At 37.6% G+C, this 27126-nt stretch overlaps 1 protein-coding gene across 1 annotated transcript in view; it reads left to right on the top strand.

Annotated features, from left to right (window-relative positions):
- The window catches only part of AGMO (alkylglycerol monooxygenase), a 136860-nt gene that overhangs the window by 58121 nt on the left and 51613 nt on the right, over window positions 1-27126 (top strand). Inside the window, 2 exon segments of the mRNA XM_062604977.1 lie at window positions 21051-21154; window positions 27003-27098. Coding sequence (XP_062460961.1) covers window positions 21051-21154; window positions 27003-27098 — 200 coding nt within the window.

A 27126-nucleotide genomic window follows, 5' to 3' on the forward strand; every position in this document is an offset into this window, starting at 1 on the left:
GCTGGTGTAACAGCAGCGCTATGCTGCAACACAGATTTTAGTATTAGGTTCTAATATTGCATTATTACTAAATTGCATCATTTTACTACAGCTGACACAACAATTGTAGTTTTACTTAAGCCTTACCCCTTAATCCTGATGAATACTAAGGCAGGGTTGGACAAGGCCTTGAGCAACCTGGTGTAGTGGGAGGTGCTCCTGCTCATGGCAGGGGGTTGAAACTAGATGCCCTTAGGGTCATTCCAACCCAAAGCGTTCTATGATTCTAAGAAAAAAATCTTCAGTCTAAATAGAAGTATTTTTGAGCACTAAATTTCTAAACTTTGTGATTTAAGTGAAAAAAAACTTAGTGAGTGTGACTCAAGTGCATTCTAAACATTCTGAATTAAAAGAAAATATTGTCAGAACCCCAAATCTGTTGTTGCTTTTTAATGTAATTGATTTAGTGTAGTTTGTATGTGTCTTCCCAGATCTGTGTTTCTCATTTCATAGGGGATGTTCTCCAAAGATTGGTTAAAATGTCTAAAGGACTACCTTGCAATGATGGATAAAAATCAAACATTGAAGAATTTGACCTGTCTCTTATTAACTATATTTTTAAATTTAATTTTGGTTGTTTTTTTAGTCTTTTATTTGTTGTTACAATTACAAGTTTATATTGGTATGGTAATTCTAAGTCACTACATCTGAATTTTAATTAATATTTATCATCTAAAGATGCTTAAAATTTTGAAAGGAAAATTTTGGCTCACTTAGGAATAATCCCTTTGGGGAAAGCTTTGGAAACTTTAAATCCCAGTCAAGAGCCCCATGCATGGGAAAAAAAAAAAAATGCAAACCAAAAATAAACCAAACTCGGTCATCATTTCTGCAGCACTAACAGTTTTGGCTTATAATAACATTACAGAAACACCCTTAAAACCACAGCCCAAAATCTGCCACTGGATTTTATTTGGAAATGTAGTCATATATTCACCTTTCCTTGCTATTATTAAATAATGGATAATTTTAGGAACAGCAGCATTTCCTTTTTTGGTTAATCTTGATTTTAAGTTTGATTTCAGGATACAAAATGACAATGTCATGCTGAGGGCATTTCAGTATTTTGGGGCAATTTCTGTGATGAAGAAGACACTGGAAATGTTTTAACATTAGGTTTTAACTTTAACAGCAAATTTTCTTCTACAAATCTTTAGTAGATACTAAATTTCATGAAGTCAATACAACTCTGAGGCTATGAGTTGTTTTGAGGTTTAGATTATAAAAAAAAGTTAAGATAGGTGTTTTTTCTTTTTTTTTTTTAATATGTCAGAATAATAATCCAAAAGTGAGAATGTGCTTTCCTTATAGACTTATAACAGTTGTTTCTGTGGTTAACAAAGAATCAGATTTCTTGTATGCAGGCAAAATTTGCAATGGAAGATAAATACTTATTGCTTACTTTTTTTCTGTTTTTTCCTATAATTGTATCCTATGCCATTGGCTTGTGGAAAATTGTGTTCAGAATTTTGTTTTTAAAAATAAAAGTATTTTGATGTTTGTTAGTTTTAGAACAATATGTTTCCTTCCAATTTCTCCTATCCTTAAACAAACAAAAAAAAAAGCACCCACTCAATTTCTAATCCTAACAAGCAGTGACGCTTAATACTAAACACCTCTAAACCTGTTTTTTACACATATGCATTCCAGTCTAGGGACTTTTTTGCACAGAAAAATCTATGTTTTAAATAGAGTTTTTTCTGAAGTTAAAAATCAAAATTAGCTGTGAGAATGAAACCAATGCCATCAGCTAGTTTCTTCAAAAGTGAAAGAAAAGGCTTGAAGTCAATAGGAGTAAGATTGCACCTGTGTAGGGTTTAATTTATTGTTTTATGGTCTCTGGGAAAGCAGAAAGCAAGTCGAAAGCTGAAAGCAGAAAACAAGGTCCCATTTGTTTCTCCACGCATCTTTAAATACATCAGTAGAATCTTGACATCAGTTTGATGTCTAAAGCAAAGCTGGGTTCAGTAGAATGCACTAAGGTGAGACTCAAAATGAGACTCAAAATGGCAATAAAAGCAGCTGTTAGATCACCAGCGTAAGGATAGCAAAGTGATGCCTCTAAACATGTTAAGCCTCATTGAAGAACAGGGCTGAAAGTTACTTAACAGAGGGGTAAATTCAAGCAAGAGGAGAGTAAATTATTTAAAGATAAATATTGAATCTACTCTTGCTGTATGTGAGGAAGACCTGCAAAGTGAATTTGGTTTATATTAAAATGCTATGTGTGCTGTGGTCTTTGTCACCAGCCTAATTAAAATATCCTTCTGAACCCACTATGGTAGTCTTCTTCCCTGTGTGCTTTCCAGAGAATATTGTATGTATGGGGCATGCTGCCTTGATTTGCAGTATGGCTGTGCAGATGCACTGCAGAGCACAAGTGCCTGGCTGATCCCACCATCAGTGAGTGCAACGCAATCTGTCAATTCAGGACACAGCTGCTGTGCTCCCATACCATGAACATGAGACCTCTGCTTAAAAACACTGAGTTTCATAAAGCTAACCAGTGAAGTTTGTTTGCATATATGAGTGGGAAGCATCATTTTGTACTTTTTCTGGTTGGTCAGCTGGATCCCCATATAGGTTGTTAATATATATGTTGTTAATCAGCTATGAGTAATATTGTCAGTTGATCCTGTTGTACTTCTTAGTTTTAACTCAAGTTCCCACTGAAAGAAATATGCCTATTTATAATAGTAATTATTTTTTAAAATATTGACATATTTAAATTTATCATGATTTATTTTTAAATTTAACAGTACTTTTCATAAAAACCTGTTCTTTGTCCCTAACATTGCACTGATTCTCCCCATTAACTGCTCAAGCAAGTCATTTCTTTCCTGCAGCTATAAAGAAATTAAAATATTTTGGACTTAGTAAGTAAATAGTTAAAGTGCATACTTTATTAAGTTCTTAATAAATGTTAAGTCTCTTTGGAATATTAGTATTAATGATTTCTTTGTTCTTAAGTTACATCTCCTAGCCTCTTTACTTCATGGCTCCCTCAGCAGTACTGAGGCCACACATAGCAAATACATAGCTGATGCTTATTTATAAAGGATTTGACCTATCCCTTCTGCTTGCCCCTCAGAACTCTTCCCTTATGACCTCAACATTTCACTCAGTCAAGCCCTATAAAATTCTGCTTGTTTGTTGGAAGTCATTTTTATGAGAGAATATAGTATCATTTTCCTTGTTTATTGGTCACTGTCCTCACAACTGCTATGATAGAGTTGGTTGCACAGATGTTGTATTTTGAGCTGATGATTTTCCTGACAGTTGTGTAAGGCTGCCTTAATTGCAACAGGCTTTCTCAGCCGTCCCTTGGCTGTGACCTATGACACCTTCACTCCCCTACTTCTAAAACCATTTCCTAATAGAACCCAGCAGATCTCTTCTATGATAAATTGTAATCCTGGGTTGCAGCTGGAGATCTCATCAGATGCGCAGTGTGTTCTGGGGCTCATTCATTAATCCAAAATAGTGGCCACAGGCAAATCCCTACATGCACATTTCAAGTTTTAAAGTCAGTTATGCTGAAAGGTGGCCTAGTGAAACAGGGTATGAATAGGATCTGTATACCTCTACCTGTATACCAATGGATGACTGTACTGCAGAGGGGATATCATTAGATAATACATAGCAACATACTTATGCAGAAGTATACAGAATATGGCATGTTTATGGAGCAAAAACGTGCATGGTGCTGAGCTTTCTTGAATTTACATTTGTATAACTCTAGCTTGAAAGGAGCCATCCTGTTAAGATCTCAAAATCACACATATCTCCTCATGTGTTGTCCGTAGCCTGCCTCTCTTCCATGTTTTATGTGATTTTGCACTGATCTTCTGGGCTGAAGAAGCATCAAATCCATCTTCACATGTGAAGTGATAGAGTGAATAGTTGAGTGGCAGAGGTATGTTCTTGTTCTTTGTCAAGGGCTTTACTAGTCAGTAGAGGATGTCTGTGAGTGGTATTTTTTGACCATACTCTGAGTGCCATAAACATTACTTGGAGTCATTGCAACTGTCCTAATTCTAAACCAGTTTCCCAAGAGGGTGTTGTTAAGGTAGGGCAAAGCTGTATCTGGGAAAGTTGCAGCAATGTACGAGTTGGAGCTGGTGAGTTGCTCTCATAGGCCCTAGAGCTGTAGCTTGGCCATTTTAAAGATCTGGTTGAAACCCAGAGATCAAAACATAAGGCACACTAAAAGTATTAACTTGTGTAGATTCAGGATAAATGATTGGAGGGGGAAAAAACCCACCCAAAATTTCAGGACAGAGCAGCTGTATTTCTCAGCAACCATCTCATTGATCTTTTCTAATACAACCAGACAGTAGGCAGTGGGTTATTTTTTCTTGTCAAGACTTCCTCCAACATTTTGATACATAACAAAAAGTTATGAAGTAAACAATTCTTTTAAGTACTGTACTTTCAGCATTTTTTTTCTATCTAGAAATAAAAAAATAATGCAGTACAGTTCTGAAAGTGACTGGGAACAATTTTCTGGATCTTTATGGTTGGTGAAAATTTAATGAAAATGTTTGTCATTTGTGGTTCACTCTTTAAGCTGCAAGAAAACCACGCCATCTGTAGATTACATGGTGCATGAGGTCATAAACTGCATAATCCTTGGGTCATGAGGTTGGCAATTTGTATAGAAGCTCCTAACATCCATAGGACGCAATGGTGTGAACTTTTTCTAGAGTTTAAGTACAAGAAAGTGTATTTATGGTCTCTAGAGATCCCCATTGTGTCACAGGTTTTATTATTTCTTGTTGCTCTAGTCTAGTGCTGCAGCTCAAAAGAAGACTAACACAGACTATACACTGCTGAGGCCTCAGCATCTCTCAGGATTAAGGCCTGTCTGAAAAGCTCCTTGTAAGTGTGACTTTTTTCCTGAAATCAATTTATACACCATTTTGTCTACTCTAGATCAATATAATAGGTTATGATAAGAATACTTCAGCTATCTCAAAACAATTATGTAAGTTAAAATGTGGAAATAATATAAGAAAGAAATCAGATCACCTTTCTGATTTTTTTAAATTATAAACATCGAATAATTTCTTTTTGTTATTAAACAGCATTAAAATGAAAGCTTCTAAGCAATTTTGGTAAAAAGACACTGTCCAAAAGTCTTTAACAGTAAAAAAATGCCAATGCTCACAGCAAATCCACTTATAGATTTTCTTTAAACAGATCTCTGTCCCCTGTTAGGCTCATGAAACCATGAGGTCTGAGTCTGATTTGATCCATTCACTTGATTTCTCTACTGGAAGAGAGTTGAATTAAATGTGAATAGAAAGTTGTGACCATGATATTTATTTAATGCTTTTGAGTATTCTCTGAGAAATGTGCTTGCTATGTAATTTCCATTTTGTTCATGTTCATTTGTTGATCTAAGAGTCAAGTAGAATACTGGTACACTTGAAAATGTGCTAGAGAACTCATAGCAAAGACTGTGATGGCTGGCACAGAGTACATTGATTTTGCCCTTGATTCTTTTAACTTTTTAAATGTCCTTCCAATTTTCAGGCTGCTTATGTATGAGCATTCTGCGCTCCTCTGTTCCATTAAAACGGGAGCATAAGTAGTCCAGAATAAATACCTTCCTTAAAATATGCAAAGGCAGAATCAAATCCGCATAAATGAACATCTGTATATACAGCACAACTAACATGATATTTAGTCAGATGATCTCACGGGGATTACGTCTGTGGCCTCCAAGAGAAACTCTCCAAAACTGTCTCTTAGTATATTTTACTGCATAATAAGCTCTTTCAGCTCAATTTCTTGCATTAGTGCTCGTTTTATTGTGCTGGAGCAATGAGGCTGGCATTAACTGATGTAATACATGGATAAATACTCAGTTGTTTCAGTTGTTCAGTTACACAAAGGCTATCAAGGCTGTTCATGGTGCAAAGAAAAGCATTTTTAAATCTCTCTGATTCTGATTGAACAAAACACTTGAACGCAGAAATAATCAAATCTGTAGCAGGTCCCAAATTAACAAGATCCTTGGAGGTACAACTGCTGATCTTTCTTTGAAATTCAAGAGTGCTGGAATGTAGTGAGGGCTTCCAGTCTCTAAAGCTCTGCCTCAACACGACAGTGGATACATAAACTAGAACAGAAAAAAATCAGAATTCACATACCCCCAAAATCTGCAATGCATCAAGCTGGAAGAAGATGAGAAAACCCATGTATTGCCTGCCCACTGTGTCATTCTAGGGAGGAGTGCAACCCTAATAAGTTTATAGTGACGTTCTGATTTGAATAATCCCCATGTGAGGATTTTTCTGTGCTCCTTGGAAAGCCTCCTTCTTTCAAGCAGCTTTGGCTGGGCGCACTCCACCTGTCATTCCATTGCCAACTCAGCCCAGTATGTTTACAGAAAACAGTGCTGTGACACTGTCACTGTGAATGGCAAACAAACCAGACAAAAAAACATACCACGTTAATGAAAATGCTTGCACGTCTGCAGAAACAGGATCAAGAAAATGTGTGCATTATGTTGTTAAAGCTATTCCTGAAATATGATCCATTACAGGAGCTGTAGTATATTTTTAGTTTCAAACCCTTCCTCCACCATCGCTCCGGAATAATTACAAGGAGGTGAAGCAAAAATCCATAACTATGGATATAGTAGCTGAAGGAAGTACCATGTTCTGTGCCTGCTTTAATAAACATATATGAAGAATATATCATTTACACATTTTTGTAGCATTCTTTAAGGCTCCCTATAGATGTGAACTGGAATTTAGTAGGAGTTCTCATGGCCTCATGCTCCTGCACCTGAAGTGCTTGAAGAGCTGAATCAAAAAACTGTAATCGACCAAGATGACATTTAAAATGTAAATGGACATAAATGCAGAATAAAGTATTTATAAGGTGTATGATAGGCACAGTTTACTTTTTCTTAAATATTATAATATATAGTATCTAAACACAATGGAGAGAGCTGTTTTGGAAAGTAAAGGTAGATGTTGAGTGGATTGCTCTTATGTCCAGTAAAGCTGGACATAAGCTGGACGTAAGCTGGACTGTAAAGCTGGTCACTCCTGTACTGTTTGTTAACTTTTTCACTGGATCATTAGAATCAGCAGCATCAGAGTATACCCCTTATGGGGTATAAATTTGGTTTGCTAACAGTAAATTAGATCTGCTGTCATGTGAAAGCTATTCTCATACTGGCTTGAATTTTAAAATAAGCTTTATCTTGTATATGAAAATTGCTTGTATAATTTTGAAATTAATGCAAATTGGGAGCTTAGAGATGTTAAATTTTTCTTGCACCTGCGAAATACCTTCCTGAATTTAAATTTATAGTCTCTGAACTGTGACCCATGTTAGATGAAGGAGAGATTTAGATATGGTTGCTGCAGCTGTAGATTAATGTGTCATGCAGTTTGTGTGACTACTGCTTAGTCATGGCCATTATTTTTGCTTCAAAATTTCATCTTTTAATGCAGGAAATATGTTTTAACTTTAGATTTTGTTTGTATCTAGTAGCTCTTAATCCTCTAGATTAAGGTTAGTTTGATTTTTTGTTTTGTTGGGTTTTTGTTTTGTTTTGGGTTTGGGTTTTGGTTGAAGGTTTTTTTTTTCCTTTTTTCTTTTCCTTTTTATATGGTTTCCTACATAATTTGAGCTCTAAAAGGCAAAACTTCTGTTACACCTACCAGTTTCTCCTCTGGGTAGGCAGCACTGTAAATTATTAAATACAACTACAGGCAGTGTCATGATAACTTTTAATGTGATGGCGAAGTGAGAGCATTGATCTTATGTAATTTGAGTCAGAAAAATCTGAACAGGTAAACTATTTGTAACTTCTTACAGCTGAATAGGAACATAAGTAATATTAGTAACAGAAAAAAGGCCATCTGGTCCATATTGCTAGAGTTTGTTTGATTGGTTGATTATAATCTCAACCACCTGCTTTTCCACTGAGCCCTACTTCACCGGTCCTATCCTATTCCAGAAACAAATGTATCTGTCTCTTGTACACCTTTATAAATCTTTCCTTATAACTTGGATTATTCATACCTTATGCACTCTTAGGTTGCAGGAGATTTGCAGAGTCTTGGAAGAGATTGGCACTCATAGGTTCTGAATGCTCAGCCAATGCACAGACAAAAATGCTCCTGATCTATTGTTTGCAGTCTTGTTTTGCAGAAAACGTGGATGATTAGAAGAGTGGTGTGATAGAATTAGGTGAACATCTATGTGGTGATATGATTGCCTTTACTAATTACAAAATGTAGATTTTTATTTTGCTTTTAGATTTAACAGCTGACACCTGTACTATTTATAATCTGTACTGTCATCTTGCTAAGACATTTATTACTCTTTTCTCCATTTTTTATTGAGACAGTACTATCTTTCTTGTAATTTTGGGGGGAATAAGGGAATAAGTGTTTAGTACTCCTAAACTGCATTTCTTTTTGCTAGTAGCTGAGCGAAGTAAGCAGCAGCTGTGTGGAGTAACATTTTCATTCTAATTTATTGTTCTGCCCATGTCATTCAATTCCCATTTTCTTCATCAGACATGCTGCTCCTCTATGGCAGTGGTAAAATACTTGGGAATGTTCTTTAAATAGGATTAAAATTATTTAAATAATCACTTAAACAATGATTTGATCTGTTTCTGCAAACTAATGTCAACCTTCACATCCTTCAAGTTCTTTATAAATACATGTGACTTTACCATCCTGATGTGCTTCAGCAACTAAATCTAAATTAAACTCGTGTTGTTCATATAATTTTTTTTTTTTTTTTATTTTTTTTTTTTTTTTTTCACCCTCCCCTCCCACCCTTCTTTGCTTTTTCCCCTTCTTCCCCTCCCTGGAGGTGAAATAAAGTAAGTTCCTGTGCTATAGCCGCTGTCCTAGATTTTGTGATGCTGGCACCAGGTGCTGTAAATTATACTACTTTGATTATCTGAGTCTTAATTCCCCAGTGTAAATTTACAGCATCAGTAGGGTAAGACTAACCTGTCTCACAACAGTCTAATCCCAGCTCACGTTCCCTATTAGTGGGTGAACAGTCCAATGCTTGGTGAATTCTGCTTCACAATGATAGGAAGAGCTGACATCGAAGGATCAAAAAGGGGTATCACTATGAATGCTTGGCCGCCACAAGCCAGTTATCCCTGTGGTAACTTTTCTGACACCTCCTGTTTAAAACCCAAAAAGCCAGAAGGATCATAAGGCCCTGCTTTCATGGTCTGTATTCGTACCGGAAATCAAGATCAAGCGAGCTTTTGCTCTTCTGCTCCGCGGGAGGTTTCTGTCCTCCCTGAGCTCTCCTTAGGACACCTGCGTTATGCTTTGACAGGTGTATCGCCCCAGTCAAACTCCCCACCTGCTGCTGTCCCTGGAGTGGGATGTGCCTGGCACATGCTGGCTGCTGGGCACCAGAAGCAAGAGCTCCCCTAGGGGCTCGCTCCCCCTGCCTCACCGGGTAAGTGAAAAAACTATCTTCAAACCCAGGCAGATGGAGCTCGTCTAGCCTTGTAAGGCCATCCATCAAAGAGAAGGACACTCTTACAAAACCTACAACCTGAGGACTTTGCTGTCACCGTCCAAGCTCGCTAGGCCCTGGCAGTTAAACCTCAGGTGTAAACGGTGGGGCCAGTTCTGCACAAGCTGCGCCTCCCCTAAAAAATCCACTGCGCAGGCTGGAAGGGCTCACTCTCACTTGTCTGTATGGACGGGCAAGGTCAAAACGGCAGGTGACAAGGTGCAGGGGAAGCTGCAGATCCAACCTTGCATGCGGGCAGAGCAGCACATGGGTGGCTCGAGACTGCTCAGGAGATGACAGTCCTGGTCGGACACTTCCTGATTGCCTGAGCACCCTTTTTTCCAACCAGATTTGCATATCCCACATGCCCTTGGTCATCGTGCTTGTATTAAGCGTGGTTAAAGCCCTTCCCAAATCTTCACTCGAGAAGCCAAGCCATCAAACTCACAGCAGTTCCCCTGGGGTTGTTAGCCTGGGCTGGCACAGTTGTGCTGTGCCTCCTTCTGGCCACTGTTCAGCTGCCACTGAGTGTCTTTTGGCTGAACAGCTTAAAAAGACTTCATCCACTGCTGGGGCCTTCTACTAAAGAATGAATGTTAGCTCTGGTATGAATATGGGGTAGTCATTTAACTTACAAGCTTTGGGAGCTCCCATGTTGGGTATAGAGATAATGGGTACTGGTGTGCATATAAAATACATTATGAAATTACACATAAATGCTTACTGTTTGATACGTCTTAACACACTGTAAACCTTTGTACTTACGAGCATGTTTTCCATTTAAAAATCAACACTTTGTAGATAAGGATTCTCTGGTTCCCTCTCTTCCCCTGCTAGCTGTGGGAGGAGCTTGGCTGTGGAGTAACAGGATTTTTTTTTGTAGACTAGAGTTATGTTTGGCACAATCTGCCTAAAGAGGGCAAGAGCACGCTCTCATTTGGGGTCAGTTCTTTTGTCTAGCAATGGATTTTAACTAGAGGTATCAAAGCAGAAAAAGATTTCTATTTATATATTTAAAATGAAGTACCCTACCTTTGCCAGATAACAATGACACTTTATAAAATAGAGGAACTTATTTTCCTCAGGCAGATCTGTTTCCTATATACAATTTTAGTGGTTGAGGTAAGTCTTCAGTCTGGTATCTTGCACTTTATAGCTTTAATGCTTATTTTTGCGTGTTTGGAAAGTATAACAGATGCATCTTCCAATGAGTTTTCAATCTTGGCTTATTTTACAGCTTAGAGCAAACAGATAAAAGATAAAAATTAATTCATTTACAGTGGGATATATCAAAATGTCATAAGTAATCAGTTAAAAATCATTCTTTTCCGTACTTGGTATTTTCTGTCTCTGAAATCTTTTCCTTTCTGTTACTTCTGCTACTAATTATCCAGCCACTAGCTGTAGGTCTTTAAAGTAAAAAAAAAAAAATACATCATGCCGGAGACATGTGGCTGCAAAAACCAGAGTATGTAGGAGGAGTGCCTTTACAGGTTAAGTGCTATAGCTGTTAATCTGACAAATCGGTCTGAATTAGCATCGCAGGAATCTGTTGGTCCTGTTCCCCTGCACCTCTGGCTTCACCTGTTTGCTGCTGCTGTTACCAGCCCTCATCTTGCACTCCCAGACCTGTAATCTGTTTCAGTGTTTGCTGGAAGCATTGGAGTAGTTTTGCCCCTGCAAACATCAGTACCAAAAGTTAGGGTAAACATTGGAATGAACTCTGTACCTGAAACTCTACAGCATGTGGCTTCACTGGTCTTCAACGAGTAATCATTTATTAATATTTTGGGGAAAGAGGAAATGGAGGATAAAGTAACTCCTCTGACTGATGATCAGGGTTCATGAGAGAGCGTCAGTAGCAGCGGACACTCAATAAAAGGCTTTCTTAAAGGCTGTTTCATGCCTTTTTGCTAAGTGTGCTGATCGTACTGCCAGTCCTGTATCCCCATGGGTGGTTCCAATGTAAAGACCTACTTGTGTAGACCTAATTTAGGTGCATATCTTTGTTCCCTGCTAAAGGGACAGGGCAGGGAGTGGTGGGAGGCAAAACCTTGAAGATAGAATCTGGTGGTAGAGGCATCCTCCAGATAGTCCTATCTGACAAACTTAGGATTGGGCTCTACCAGATGGATCACAGCTTCACGGGTATGGAGGCAAGCTTATTAGCCCCCTTTCTTTTTCACCTTTTAATTGAGGCTGCATGTTTTGGCAGTCACCTGTATTCTGGTCTCTTTAGCTAATCTATCTGCCTACATGGCTTCCATGTCCTTCCTGTTAGAATGATAAACAGAAAAGCCTATTACAGTCTCACTATGTTTAATAGCATCCAGAGCCAATCTATTGTTTGGCTCCAGATGCTGTAGGATGTACAGGTGTACAGATATAGAAATAGGTAATTACTTGATGGACTTGGAGGACCTATGGTTAGCTACGTGCTTTGAGGAATGGGAGTGTAAGTACTGACAACGTCTGTCCAAATGTAATCTGTGGAAGTGCAGTTTTCTTTTAGTGTGCATCACATGTACTGTAAATAAGAAGTACGACTACCAAATAGAATGGATCCATCACTGTTAAATAAGCACATGGTATCCAATATCTGAAGGGGGCCTACAGTGGTGCTGGAGAAGGACTATTCCCCAGGGACTGTAGTGATAGGGCACAGACTAATGGGTTCAGACTTAACCAGGGGAAGTTTAGGTTAGATATAAGGAAGTTCTTTACTGTGAGGGTGGTGAGACACTAGAACAGGTTGCCCAGAGAAGTGGTAAATGCTCCATCCCTGGCAGTGTTCAAGTCCAGGTTGGACAGAGCCTTGGGTGACATGGTTTAGTGTGAGATGTTCTTGCTCATGGTAGGGGGGTTGGAACTACATGGTCTTAAGGTTCTTTTGAACTCTGCCTATGATCTGTTACTGCATTTTTTTCTTTTTATTTCTTGAAGAAATAATTTGACACATGTAAAACAAATGTATAAATAAATATGGGTGAGCCATCTCACTAAATACCTGAACTTTATTTCAAAGGGTTAACTGTCCTTAGCTTTGTATTGTATAATATATAATGAACTTATTTCAAAATCTGTTGAAGTTAATGGGTATTTTTCAGCTGAACACAGTACAGTGCTGTGTTTTGACTTTCAGTTTGAGAACAGTTTAAACCACGACACAGGTCAATTGAGCAAAACTCATGTGCATTGCCTGAAGTGTCTGTCTGTCTTTTTCTATGGTTTGTAAGTCTCGGAAGGAGTGGGATGAAAGTTGGATGTAAATGTTGGGTTTTTTTTTCTGGAATATTTAAAAAGTTTATTTAAGGGGGGAGGGTATCTTGATGTTCCCCAGGTTTTCCTGATATCACAGTAAATTTCAATAGATTCCTTTTCAAGTCTAGTCTGGATTTCCACACATCTATCTTTCAGGAACTTGGTTTAGTAAATCATCTAAAATGCTCTGCAAGAGAAAACTACATAGAGCTAGTTCCTCTTTTACACTAAAATAACTCCATTGACTTATCAGTATTAATTCTAACTGTACACGAAAAAATGAAGAACCAAATAAATGTATGCAGAAATCTGACCTACAAGGTAAAAGTTACGTGAAGATGCTATGGATATTTGCTTTAAAAATGTATGCTTATGCCTTTGAGTTGGAGGACTTTAATTCATTCCAGTTCATTTTTTTTCTTCCTTTTTTATTTGTGTGTGTGTGTATTTCCCTAGCATTCTTTGAATGTATTGAGGGGTAAAAAAGTAAGATTAATGTGGCTGAGTAGTATCAGTTATTGTTTTCTTCCTAATATCCTGCAGCTTTATGTTGCTTTAATGTATGTACATTCAGAGTTTTGAACGTTGTGGGAAAAGGTTTCACTGGCATCCATTCTTGCCATTAAAGTGCTTCCCATCTGAATATTGCCTGCCAAAGTATGTGGTATCCTGCAGAGCAAGAGGATGAGGACATAGATTGCAATGAAGCTGAACAGTTTGCACTTCCTAATGGTGACACTAGACATCAATCTTTTGTAGAGACAGCCCAGAATGCAGGAGAAAAGAACTCGCACCCTCATTCCCCCACCAAAAAAGAAAAAAAAAAAACAAAACCCAAACAAAAGGAGAATTATCTTCTCTTTTTTCCATTTCATTCCAGCAGTTTCCTTCTAAGATCCTCGAAGATGAATATGTTCTCAGGTTGCATTAGCTGACATTTCAGTGGCTGAGATGCTTTTGGGGTAGGAAAGAAAAAATGAAAAAAAAGGGCAAATTTTCTTTTAAAACAAATTTATTTCATTTAGGCTCAGTTCTCTTTATCATTAAGCGAAGGAGCAGAGTGCTTATTTGGTAGCAGTTAATGAGTTTTACACTTTTATACCACACTTTGATGTCAGTATTCAGTAACACCAAGTTATATTATATGGGTTGGCAAATGCTCAGAACTAAAGATTGCCAGTGCTGTAATCTGCCATATTTGGAGAAGCTTGAGTTAGGTCTGCAGCATGTATGAAGTGGCACAGATCTATGGGAGTCTTTGCACCAGCTGCTGAGGATCTTCTTCTTTGCACAGAAATTTGTTGCAGGTTTTTATTTTAATATCTAAATGTAATTTCACCAATAGGTTGATTTATAGTTGTGAAGTTAATGAGCCGTATGCTCTTCTTTGTAGTAAAAAAGGTGCAGAAAGAGCTAAGTGCTAAAAAAAAAATAAAATAAAAAAAATGCTGCAGCAATGAGCTGCAGAAGTTAACAGATACAGTGTCACTCAGCCAAGAGGCAGTGAGAGTATAAGGTGGACAAACCTTGCTATACCCAATAGGAGCCCTCAATGAGGAACTTGCAAAACTTGAGCCCAGTGTTGGTGGGAAATGCTTGCCAGGGTTGGGAGTGGGTTTACCAACAAGATTTTATGCTATGGTTTAGTTATCCTTAAAACTGATGTGGCACCAATTTATATTTTTTTTGGTACAAATCAGAGTTGTTTTCAGACTTTAATATCTAAAGAATCTGTTATGAAAACCAGAACAACTGGAAAACAGGTACCCAAATCATGCCTTACACACCCACAAAAGAGACAAGTGACAGTGTGACAGTTCCCACCGTCATGGTTTCTCATGATCCAGAGTATTGGATCTACTGCAGGGATCATCCAGAGCTCAGGCAAACAAAACTTTTAACCAGCTGCAGAGCTGCTCCAAGCAACTACAGAAATTGAACAATTTACTTCAGAAAGGTGTGAGAAACAGGTTGGGCAGTCAATTTGTGTGAGACCTGCTGTGTACTGAAAGACTTGCCAAGTATTTCACTATTTTCAGAGATTACATATGTACGTGTCACTAAAACTTCATTCCTTTTGTGGATTCCTTTGAATTTTTCCTGTTTATCTTTGTGGAAGTGTCCAAATCCAACATTTTCATGCTAAAATTGCTTTGGATCATTTACCTTCTTGATATCTTTCCCCACAAAGGAATGCACATTCAATTTCTATTAAAAACTATGACTAAAATCAGAGATTCAGTCACTGTGAATTAATTTCTGAATTCTTACCTTTATTCCTTTGTGGGTTTTCCATGGCATGTGTGGAAAGAGACGGTTCAATTCCCAGCAACTGTATGAAAACCTCAAAGGGCATGTTAGGACTGTCCCAATGTACTTGACTTGAGACTTTTGTTTACATTGGTACAACTATGGTGCATGAAGTTTCATTCATGCAGCTTAACTTCTGAGGGAACTACTCCTGCTAGAAGAGACTGACTCTTTGGGAACACTGTTGCTTTTTCTAGCATTTCTGTTGATGCTTATGAGGATGCCAGGAAATAACATAGGTCATGTATTGGTAGAGAGGACCATTATATTTTTACCTGGCCAAGCTCTGCTTCCCTAACCATGTGGTATCTTAAATATTTCACAGATTCAGAAGTGTTTTCTGAGTATAATTCACAGTCCCCTGGATTCTTGCTAAGAGGGGATATGACCTGACCCATTGTTTGTTCTGGGTAGCATATGTAATACTTTGGCTTGTCTTGATTCTTCCCACGTTTTCCTAGGCAATTCTGCATCTTAAGTTTTGCAGATCTTATTGTGGATTTTTTGTGTGGGAGCAGTTTTGTGTTTTCAACTGGTATGGCAGCAGATCAAGCAGGAGGTTTTGTTTTATGAACAGATTCTGGACTTAGGGTTTTTAGAAGGTTGCTCTGATTTTTGCCTTGTAAGCCATAGAAGCATATACCATGTATTACTTGATTGTAAGTTAGCCCACTCACACAGTAGTTTGCTGACTGCATATTGTAACTTAAAGAAGAGGGTTGAAAAACAGAGATAATACTGAACAAAGCAAAGAAGAAGCACATCTCATGTCCCAGAAATATCAGATGCTGAATGCCTAATGAAATTTCCTAATTAAGCTGCAGGCTTGCAATGAAGTACGTTAGCGATTGTCTCCCGGTAGCACTATTTTCTGCCTGACACTGGCCATGTGACATGCTGTATGATTGCCTATCCTGGAATCACGTGGGTACCACAATAGCACAGTATCACAGTATGCTAGAGATTGGAAGGGACCTCAAAAGATCATCTAGTCCAATCCCCCTGCCGGAGCAGGAACACCTAGATAATGTTACACAGGAATGTGTCCAGGTGGGTTTTGAATGTCTCCAGGGAAGGAGACTCCACAACCTCCCTGGGCAGCCTGTTCCAGTGTTCTGTCACCCTCACTGAGAAGAAGTTTCTTCTCAAGTTTAAGTGGAACCTCTTGTGTTCCAGTTTGCACCCATTACCCCTTGTCCTATCATTGTTTGCCACTGAGTTGTGGCAATCTCTTTCATTGCAAAATGACCAAGGGGGACCAGATAGTGCTGAGACTGAAGAGGTGCTTCTGAGTTGTTCCACTTCTCTTTCTGGCACACAAACTCCGGGAACAAAGGCTAATGTAGTCTGTTCGTCCTGTTATTCTAAACTGTAGTGCAACTCCTTTCTAAATGCTGAGAACTGGTGTGTGTCAGGTACAAGCACAGATAGGTGCTTCTCAATAAAAACGTGCAGAAGAAAGAAGTTAACAAAATTGTCTGAAGCTCTACAGTGAACCAAGGCTAATGACTTGAACTCAGATCTCCTTACAACTAGTCTTTTGATTTATGTGTGTGATTATCCTGAGACTACAAACTGCCAGCACTCACTGTAGCCAAGGCCAAACTGTAAGAAAAATGTGTCTTATTAAAAAAATAAAAAAAGGCAAAACAAAAGTGTACATTTCCCTGTATACATGCTTCTTTGTGTGTGGTATATAACACAGTCTTCCAGACAAATTCCTTGGATCTAATCCTGTTCTCATTAAACCCCCACAGCTCTATGCTTACACTAACGTAACTGAGGAAAGAATTCATTCCTATAAGAATTATATTTCTAATACAAGGAAACAGAGGCTTTTGGCAAATAACCTATTTTGCAGCTCTTACTGAACAACACTAAAACAAAAAGCATAAAGCAAAGTTGAATCATAAGAGTAACAGAAGAGGGACTGCACCACAACAGAGTAAACAGGAGAGTCATGTACAGGTCATATATACTTCTGTTGTGGAGATGATAACTAACCCGTGTAGGTAGATTTCTGTTTTCATGTAAGGCATTAATTGTCCTTTCCACTAACAAAACTTAAATGGTGCTCTGCCTCAGTGGTTGTTCATCTGGTACAAGTGTAGAATCCAGCAGGGAAGAAGACTCTGAAAATGCCCTGCATAAGAAGAGATTTATTCAAAAATTTTGGAAGCATCAACAGAACACTAGGACGGTAGCAATTGCGAATAAGAAAGCTAATAGTTTAGTGAAGAAATTGGGTAAATGCTATGTATTTTCTCTCTTTGATCTTTGGAGTGTGTGTGTTTATGTGTGAAATGGAAAGAAAAGAAATGACTGGAAGATGTGCCTTCCAGGCCATTTTTCTTTTGTTAGTTGTTTTCAGGCTGCTACTAATTCTGACTGGAGAGAAGTAGATCCATGAGATGATCCCTTTTCTATTGCTTGAATGTGAATGCAGCACAGCATACCTGCCTCTGAAGCACTGCTGGTTACAGCTGCTCTGGGAAGCACCAGTTTTCATGCACAGATTGGCAGGGACCGTGCCATGGATGAGGGGTGCCTTGCCAAATGCATGGCTTTGTGGAGTTAATCATAATATAGTGATCTGTGGCACAGTAAATGTAATTTTGCTATCTTTAAAATTTCTAACTAGGTAAACTGTAGTTCATTACCTTACTGAATACTGAAGACATTTAATCTTGTAGGAGGTGGCAAGCATAGTGAAATTGAAGGTTTTTAAATTTAAGTAGATGCTGAGGGGAAACCTTCACTTGTTCTCCTAACTAGTCAGCATTGACTGAAAAAGAATAAAAACTTTACATCACTCATCAAATACATCTAATGGATGTATTTCTAAATCATTTGTGGTTTTTTTCCCACTTTGTTTTAGATCCAGGTCTTAGAAAAAAGTGTGAAAAGAAATTACACCCTTTTAATTAAAAGGTGTGTGTAGTCTTTTTTTTCTATAAGCATTCATCAGATTTTTACCATTTCACTGATTTTGAGAATTGTGTAAAATGGTTGTTTTCTTTGACCTCACTTCTTGAAATGCCTACAGGTTTTCTTGGCAGAAATATTTTCTCCTTCTGTTAACCAAAATGTGTTGGGCTGTGAAAATCACTGAAAGCTGCAGAAATTAACAAAAACAAAGTCTTCTGTTTTCTACATATATTAAAAAAAAGAAAAAAGAAGAAAAATCTGTGTTGGAGTTGACCGTATCTTGGTTTTGCTCTCCTTTTTGGTCATTATGTAGTAATACATATGAGAAAATGCATGTGAGCCTCTTATAATTATGTTCTAATTCAAGTAACTTTTCTCTTTGCTTCAAGTTATCATCATTATGAATGAAAAAATGAAACCACAGCTCTTCTATAGGTGCACAGATTTTGGTTTATGTTGAGGGTAGTTGGTGAGCAGTCAGCTGTATTCCTTGAAGAGTGCTTGCTCAGTTTCTTACATTTGTGACATGTCTTTTAGGTGTTAGAATTATAACATTTTTAATATACTAATGGTTACAGACTGAGTTTTGAGGTGATCTGTTTCACACTTAGTCATGCTGTTATTCTTTCACTTCAAATAAAAAGTTATTGATAGTCAGTTTCTTCAGGTAAATTTTTAAGACAAAAACTATTTCTAGTTATCAGCTCTGCCTGCTTTGCCAAGGAATTTAACATAGTCTATGACATTAATGTCAGCAAGAATAGCATTAAGGAGCAGGGTTTAATTTACTTAGCTGTAACAGAAGTCAGAAATAGCTTTAGCAGTTAAATTACTTGTGGCAGAATTGTTTGTTTATGTCCCTAATATTCCTGTGTGTATTTTTGAATGATAGATCATTTAACATGACTTGCACATCTGAAAGATTAACATTTTACCAATATTCAGTTACCTTATTTAATATTCTTGTTAGTGTAAGAGGCAGTTTAATGGAAGAACGAATGCTAATAAAATGCCTTTTTAGTAATTCATTTTGAAAACCATTTGACCTTAACTACAGCGAAAGTAGACTGTAAAAATCATCATAGATTCCCTTCCTTGAACTTTTCATAATGCTGAAAAATGAGTGAGAGAAAGAAGCAAGATCCAGTTACTGTACCCTGTTTGCACAGCTGTACTTCATTGAGTGGAGGCTTGTGTTACACACAGTTTGTGATAGGAAGTAAATGCTTTTAAAACAACTAAGGAGACAGGTCTTTAACCTCCACCTTTTCAGATGCTTTGTTCACTCATTTAGCTTCTGTTGAGGTCTTGGGAATCATTTCAGATACAAATTATTACTGAGTACTGAAGCTCACCTGAATAATTCATCTCCTATTGAGCTTATTAGGCAGAGATGCATTAAGATGAGGTCAGAGGGGTTTTGAGAGAGATCACTAATTCTTGATATAGTGAATACTTGTTCCTTCAGGAACAAATGCATTTAAAGAAGGAAGAATACTTAGATTTAGTATGAAGTGTTTTATAATAGTTGAAATTACAATTTTATTTCAGCAATTGTAAGGATTTTCAAGGACTTAAACACATTTAAAAATGATATCATGTAAATTACCAAACTGCCAAAATTAATTGGATTTAAAATTCTCAATTTCTAGCATAAAACTTTTACCTCCTGTTGCAAGACTATCTAGTCCCCTGAGATAATGAAAACACCTTGAGATTCATTAAGAGGAGTTTTTGGCATTACTTTACACTTGCAAATACATTTTTATCACCAGGCCTAAACTATGGGATGTAAGCTTGGCACCATATAATTTCAGGACTTTAAATACACATTATAAGATCATTCTGTGAATGCAATTCTAATATCTGCCAAAGGCACTTTCCTAATTACTCTAGTGAAACAAGTCAGTGGCAAATGGAGCGTGCAGCTGGCAGACGGCCAGTTAAATTTTAATTTCTGTAATCAGCTGAGTCTTTGTGTACGCTTCATCCCTGGAAACACGTGACCTTAAATTTAGGTTTATGCTAAATAGGCATTATTTGGGCTTCATTAACTACCCACTTTTTCATTTTGCTGTAATTAAGGTCATTCTTGTAGCTATACATTTGATGAACCTAAACATTTCTATCTTAACCTCCCACTTAAAGCTGTCCAGATACCAATATACAGTGCAGAGAGCCCACTCCAGTCTGTGCTTAATAAAAAAAATACCTGGAAGTGCCGTCAGGATTTTGAAGTATTCTTCACTGCAGCACATTAGAGGTGGTGTGCCTTCAGAGGACATGGCTGACACTGGTTTTGCCCTTACTCCAGCAACTTTTTTTGAACTGTAACATAATAGAGCCACTGCTCTCTGTTGTCTGGGTCCAGAGTTCCCAGCAAGCAGCCATTTGTTTTTCCATTTGTCACTAGCGGGCAGGCAATGGCTGTGTTTTGTGGTCTGTGGTATCAGTGGGCTTGAAGATTTATGCCTTCCAGAAAACTGTAAGCGTAACAGCAGACACCAGTTAAGTTGTTTAAATTTGAAGTGTAAGATTTTTGGAACATTTTGTCTCCCCTTCTGGTCTTGAAATAGATAACTTTAGTAAATAAATGCAGGCGTGAAAGCATCCTCAGTCTTTGTCCATCTGAACCCCGGAACAGAGCTCCTACTAACTCTTGTTATCAGGACCAAGCTCAGGTTTTCTGGCTGTTTAACTCCCATCACAAGCATCCTTCTACTCTTCCAGCAATGATATGAGTTCTTGCCACAGCCTTACCTTCCTCAGCATGAAATCTACACTGACTTCTGTCAACTTACTGACATTTAACACAGCCTACCCAAACTCACCTCTGAGCATTAGGTTTTATTACCTGCTATATAAGGTAAAATAGCAAAGTGTAAGCTGGGGGATTAGTTGATTCTAGCTTATGAAAAAAGGCCTTGGCAAACAAATGTTGCTTTGTTCTCTAGTACATACCTCATTAGAAATTATGTGTTTTGCAGAGGTTAATATACTGTGGGCCTCACACCAAGTACATCACAGTTCTGAAGATTACAACTTATTCACAGCCTTGTGACAATTTGTCCTACAAAGGTACACCTCCTGGGTAAGTTGCACAAGATTTGACAAATTAATATCAGCAAGATGTAGTAAAAGTGAAACAATAGTGTTTATTTTCCTTTAAAGGAAAACATTTTTTTTTTAAGATATTTGACCCTGGAAACATAAAAGTTGAACCTGAGAAATGTGTGAATCATAAGCTTTAAAAATACATTCATTAATGTTTTCACAGCAAACTTGAAAAAAAACGCAGTAGTTAAGTTTAAGAAGGCTAATTATAGCTCTGCATTTATATTTTCATAACTTTTTTAGTAAAATTGGGCCATTTTTTTTCATTCAGTTATTCATGCATAAATACAGCAAAAAGATCAGAGTATAAATACTGTAGAATATGTCTGTGTAACTGAAAGGAGCAGGGAGAGAAATTGTTGCTAGAGATTGCCTTGAACATGCAGATGTATTTGTCTCTGCCCATTCATGTCATGTGTCAATACCCCAGTAAGGGCAGTATGCCACTATTCTTACCTAGTGTTACTTCAGATATGATCTGTTTTAAATGTTGAGCTGTGTATACATGTAATATAAATTAAGGTGAGTACTCATTTACAGATTTAAAACCTTATATTTCCAAATATATTCATAAATGTAACATACTATTCAGTGTTCAGTTTTGGGCTCAGGGTAATTAGATTCTGCCGATTTTTCTCATTTCAATTTTACGTTCTCGTTTGACTCAGATATTTTTAACTCAGATTGTAGTTTGTTTGATTGTTGTTCTATTTTTTTAATAATTTTAAAATTTTGAATTTTCAGAATTAGAGGTCAAGCAAAGCAATATTCAATGTATTTTTGTATATAAAATATATAAATGCTCCTGTCCAATGATGTATAATACTAGTGGTGGAGGAAACCCACAGTCCTCTGGGAATCTCAACAGCTAGCCTATGAGCAAATGAGTCAAAGCCAAGTGTGTGTACTCACACATGCAAATCCAGTGCACTTCCATTAACTTCAATAAAATTAGTCTGTATTTATGCTCCCATGTCTGAACATGGACTTAATCTGTTGTTTGTAAGTGGTTTAAGCACATAACATTAAATGAGTTAAAGTGCTAGGTTAAAATAAAAAATTGCTGCTGCAAACTGTGAAACAGATACTATTCCTTAGATTTGTTTCTTAAAGTCTTCTACGTAAATTCTTAGGTTTTGTTCATCCAGAAAAGAATCATCTGATGTTAGCAGGAGTGCCTCAGATTTAAATGACCACAGTGAACAATAGTGGAAGGGATGCATCTCTGTTACAATACTGCTTCCTATGTAAATATGCCATGTTGAAGATTTAACCTTTGCACATTTGCCCATTGGGACCATATGTGCAAATGCTTAACAAAAACAATAATTCAAAACAGACAAAAAGCATGTATGTACATATGGGTGTGTGCATGAGCACTTTGTCTGACTGCCTGATTTTGAGGATGGTCCCTCAGAGAGCATAAGATATTCAGGAAAGCCAAGACGTCTGTTTGCCTTAGATTCTAAAGACCACCCTCAGGACCATGCTGGTATCACTTGGCAAATAATATAGGTACATTTAAAACTCATTTGCTATGAGTAAAGGGAAATAAACCTAGGAATCCATAATACTTTTGTGTGCAGTGTTTTTTCACCAAATATCTGGTATTAGCCAAAATGTTTAGTTAGTATAAATATTGGTTTACCTCCCCCCAGAATGTGAGAGTTATACCAGTTTTCTTTCTCCAAAACCTTACTGTACATGAAAACAACTCCTGCTATAATTCTTATAGCACTGCTATTTTTCTAGACTTCCAGACTTGTGCAGAACCCCCTCACTGCTGAAACTCAGTGAAGCCTTTAGCTAATCTTCCTTTGTTGTTGCTGAATGTGTACTGTTGAATGCAGTTCGTCATCCAGTTTTGTGGAGGCTGTGAGAAAGTTGTGGTGGATGGTGTGGGATTGTGGGACTGTTCTACTGCCAGCTGTGTATGTGTTTTAAGTTAAACATTATAAGATAAATAAATCAGCATATTAATCTGTGTGGGTTGTGCTCAAGCTGATTGAAAAGATGTGAAATGAAAGAAAAGAGAAAAACATGCTTTAAGTACAATCAGTGATAGAGATACACTCCTGAGCTTGGAACCAAATGTGTATTGCTTCATGTCATTTGCACACACAGTATTTCTGTTACTCCAGTGAACGCGCCATAGAGACGCAGACCTGTTAAGACTGAATGTGGTTTTGAAGCCCATTTTGTGGGGGAAAAAAAATGTGGAAATAAAAATGTAAATTCATTTTCAAGAAGAAATCAGCAAGCTAATACTATATAAATTTTTGCTTCTGATAAAATACTTAGTTTAATTGTGAAAAGAAAGAATTGCATATACACCTCAAAAAGCTATAATTTAATTCTTTGAGTACCAATTCTCAACTTTCCTCTGAGGCTAAGGTTTAATTGCAAATATTAAATCCATAATAATTTGATAGCTTTAGGCTATACATTTCAATAAACGGTTGAATTATACCTTGTTGGTTTAAAAACAGTGGAAAAATCTATATATAAATCTGGAAAGGGAAGAGGTAACACCATTCTTTTCAGCACAGAGTCACAAAGTTAATTTCTTATCTACTGAGGAGTCTGCCAGATCTGGGATTTGTAAGGGATAGGGTTTTTTTTTCTACCCTTTAACTCCTGCAAAATCCTTACACAAGTATAACCCACATGAATTAGCTGTGGGCAGCTGCCCCTTGCCCCTCTGTGTCCTGTCTGATGAGTACTGGACACATCAGCAGGTGTCTCCAGCATGGAGTTGGAGGGGCTTAGTGCAGGAAACTCAGCCCACCTGCTAAACCTCAGGAGTTTCTAGTGTTCCCCTATCTATTGTGGAAGCATTTATTAGCTTTTACTTGCAAATGGGAGGGAGAAAGGTGGAGCATGCCCATGTCAGAGAGTGTGCAGCAGACATGCACCCTTCAAAAGGGGCAGTGCCTTAAGTGTGAAGCTACACATCTGCAGTGCAGCAGCCCCAGCTACAAATCCGTCTCCACTCCCTTGCTGCGTGCCTTTCCCATCAGGTTATCAGTTATTGCAGCGCTCTCTCAATCTGTCCCTGAATCCACAAGTGGGAAAAGATCTGCGAGTGTGATAAACAGTTTTCTGCAGTTTTGACCATAGATAACATCTTGGAAGCATAAAAGCTTTTCCTCTACAGATTAGTGAAAGCTGGTACATTCCCATGAAATGTTTTGATATGGGGAATTGGCATTTCCAGTGAAAAACTATTTAATGATTTTATTGGGTTTTTTTCTGACATTGATCTTGTTGTTTCAGTGGAACCACCAATAGGAGAAACTAAATCTTTGTTTGGGAGAGGTTTTTATTCATCCCTGTGGGTTCTACTTCTGTAAATGATCTTTGAAATCCTTAATCTGTGCAAAATAAAGCTTGCATTGCAAGGAAACTTGAGGCAGTTAGGAAATAATTCTCCTTCGTCAATCTCAAATTTACCTGTGGATTTATATGAAAATTCTCTCCTCTCACCACTTAACAGAGAAATCCTCGTACTCATTGTGAGAAGTAGGTTAGAAAATAAATATGAAGATGATCCTTTCTTCTCCTCTGAGTCATCTGCAAATACCACCAAATTGTCTCTGGTAGTTCTAGGGAAAAATCATAAAATTTTTAACCCTGCTTTCAGTCCTGCAACCATTTCCATGAATAATCTGAAAACCATCTGTTTGGTTTTAGTTTCTGGTTTGTTCTTGGGTTTTGGTTTTGTTTTTTTTTGTGGGGTTGGTTTTTTTTTTTTTTGGAAGGGGGGGTTGGTTGTTTGTTTTTAAAATCAACTTCCTTTCCATTTCCTTTAAAAAATTTCCTGCTTTTATCATGCCATTAGACAGGTACAATCAATAATAAGAGAAAACTAAAATAGCTTTACTTAAACATGGCCATGTGTCCTACTCCTTCGCTGGCTTCTTTGTGAGATAACCTTTGAGAAAAACCATGACAGCCTTCTGGCTGTTGTGAGACAAATATCTCTCAGGTTAGAGGAATGAGGAAAAAGGAACTCGGAAAAGACTGACTCAATGACAGTGTTTAGGCTATGTCTCCTAAACTATGGGAGGTTTGCACTACATTTTTGTTTCAGAGCATGGTTTGTGGGGTTTCATTCAGTAGTTGTCTGCACAAGGCGGTATGATCTGTGTTTTTAATTTTTAAAGAAATCTCATGCACATCTACTCCAGAATTTCATGTTTAAGTGCCGCATGCCCCAATGGCATTTACTAGCTACCCATGTTAGGTAAGAGTTGCTGTGAATTTTTGTGAGTTTGCTTAGATTGAGTGATTCTTAGGCATTGAATATGCAAAATTCACCTTCCAAATATATTTTTCTTTTATTTTATAAATGTTATGCAAACTCTTCAGCCTTTGAGGGTCAGACTGATTAAAACAAAATAGCTATTTGCATTATTTCCCCCAAGCTCCAAAAGCTCAACATACTTCTTCCACTACAATTCCTTTACTTTTTGGAAAAGTACTTTGAAGATATTCAACCAGAAACACTCCATGTGCAGTTTGTGGGGCAGCTGTAATCTGTGAAGCCTTGACTGGAGTTTATGAAATCACAGCTGTCCCAGTCTTACCAGGTGATACTGCAGCAACATAAGGTATTTTTTATTATGCTTCAGTTGTCCAGTGTTGCCGCCAGCATACCAAACTGGGATTGCAGGGCCTTAGTCCTCCATTGGCTCAAGACAGTGAGATACTGCTGTGGTGATGTTCTCAAGAGCATTATTCACACCATGAGGATGGAGGTGCAGTTGTTTTACAACCTCGGTGTGACATCTTACCTATTGAGTAGGCCCTTTGGCAAAAACTGGGGGAATATTGACATTAATATGTGTGCAGACCTATGCTAAAGGAATTCCTGGCTCAGGAGGCCTGTCATGTCTATCAGATTGCTTTCTCTGATGTTCAAATATTTGATTTTTGTGAGAAGGGCGTAGGAACTTGAAAACGAATTTTGTTAATTTTGCTGTTTCACAGGGAGCTGTTACCTTCTATCCAGATTTTTCAGATTTTCCCTGAGTGCTAAAGAGTTTTAAAGTTTTAAAGATAGCTCCACTACTGCTTGGTTTAGAGAAAAACTCTGTATTGTAGGGAAGGATTGTTTTTAATGCAGCTGGTATAAAACAGTGTCAGGTAAAAGAAAAAAAAAAAAGGCCTTTTTCTGAAGAAAGCACACAGAGTTGTAGTACGTGAAGGTCTTGGAAGTCTTGTTCTATTGCTCAGCCAATTAAGCAATTAATGGTGAAATTCCGGGCACTCGGTGTCTTTGCTAAGTAAGCAGTTTTCTGAAGCTGTTTTTGTGTTAGCACAGCTTTAGAGCTCAGCAATGTATTGGAGCTTCAAGGGAGATATCATGAGGAATTTATAATTAACTTTGAAAGCCAAGTTGCCTTGCCCTTATGGTGCTCACATAGGGAGTTTGGATGGAAAAGCTATAGTGTTATAAATTCACACTTTTCTTACTCTATGATAATTCTCCCCTATATGTGAACCCTCCGTGTCGAGGATATGTTGTTTCCTGCTCCATATAGTAGGCAGAATAAACATCTAGATTTCTGAGTTCTTTTCTTAATGTTTCTATTTGCTCAGTATGACTTTTGGGAAATCACTTTTGCATCAGTTTGTCTCATTTGCTATAATACATCTAGGAGTAATATAATAATCAGTATCTATTCTCTGTCTACATTATGGAGGTATTAGAAGAAGCAATTATCTTGTGTAGTGCTTTGAGCTCTTGAGATAATACTTTGTTATATCATCACAAGTTTAGAATTATGAATCTAATGTATATTTTCTTTCTCATTTTTCAGATTTTCAACTTGCCCATGGCTCTTTTCATTCCCCCGTCAGTGTTTGCTGTTCATCTGCAGTTTAATCTACTCTACCAGTTTTGGATACATACAGAGGTAAACCAGGTTTTTAAGCCATACCTAA

This window comes from Pezoporus occidentalis, unplaced genomic scaffold (assembly GCF_034315485.1).
Source record: "Pezoporus occidentalis ecotype Australia unplaced genomic scaffold, CSIRO_AGI_Poc_V1 ctg9, whole genome shotgun sequence".
NCBI lineage: Eukaryota > Metazoa > Chordata > Aves > Psittaciformes > Psittacidae > Pezoporus > Pezoporus occidentalis.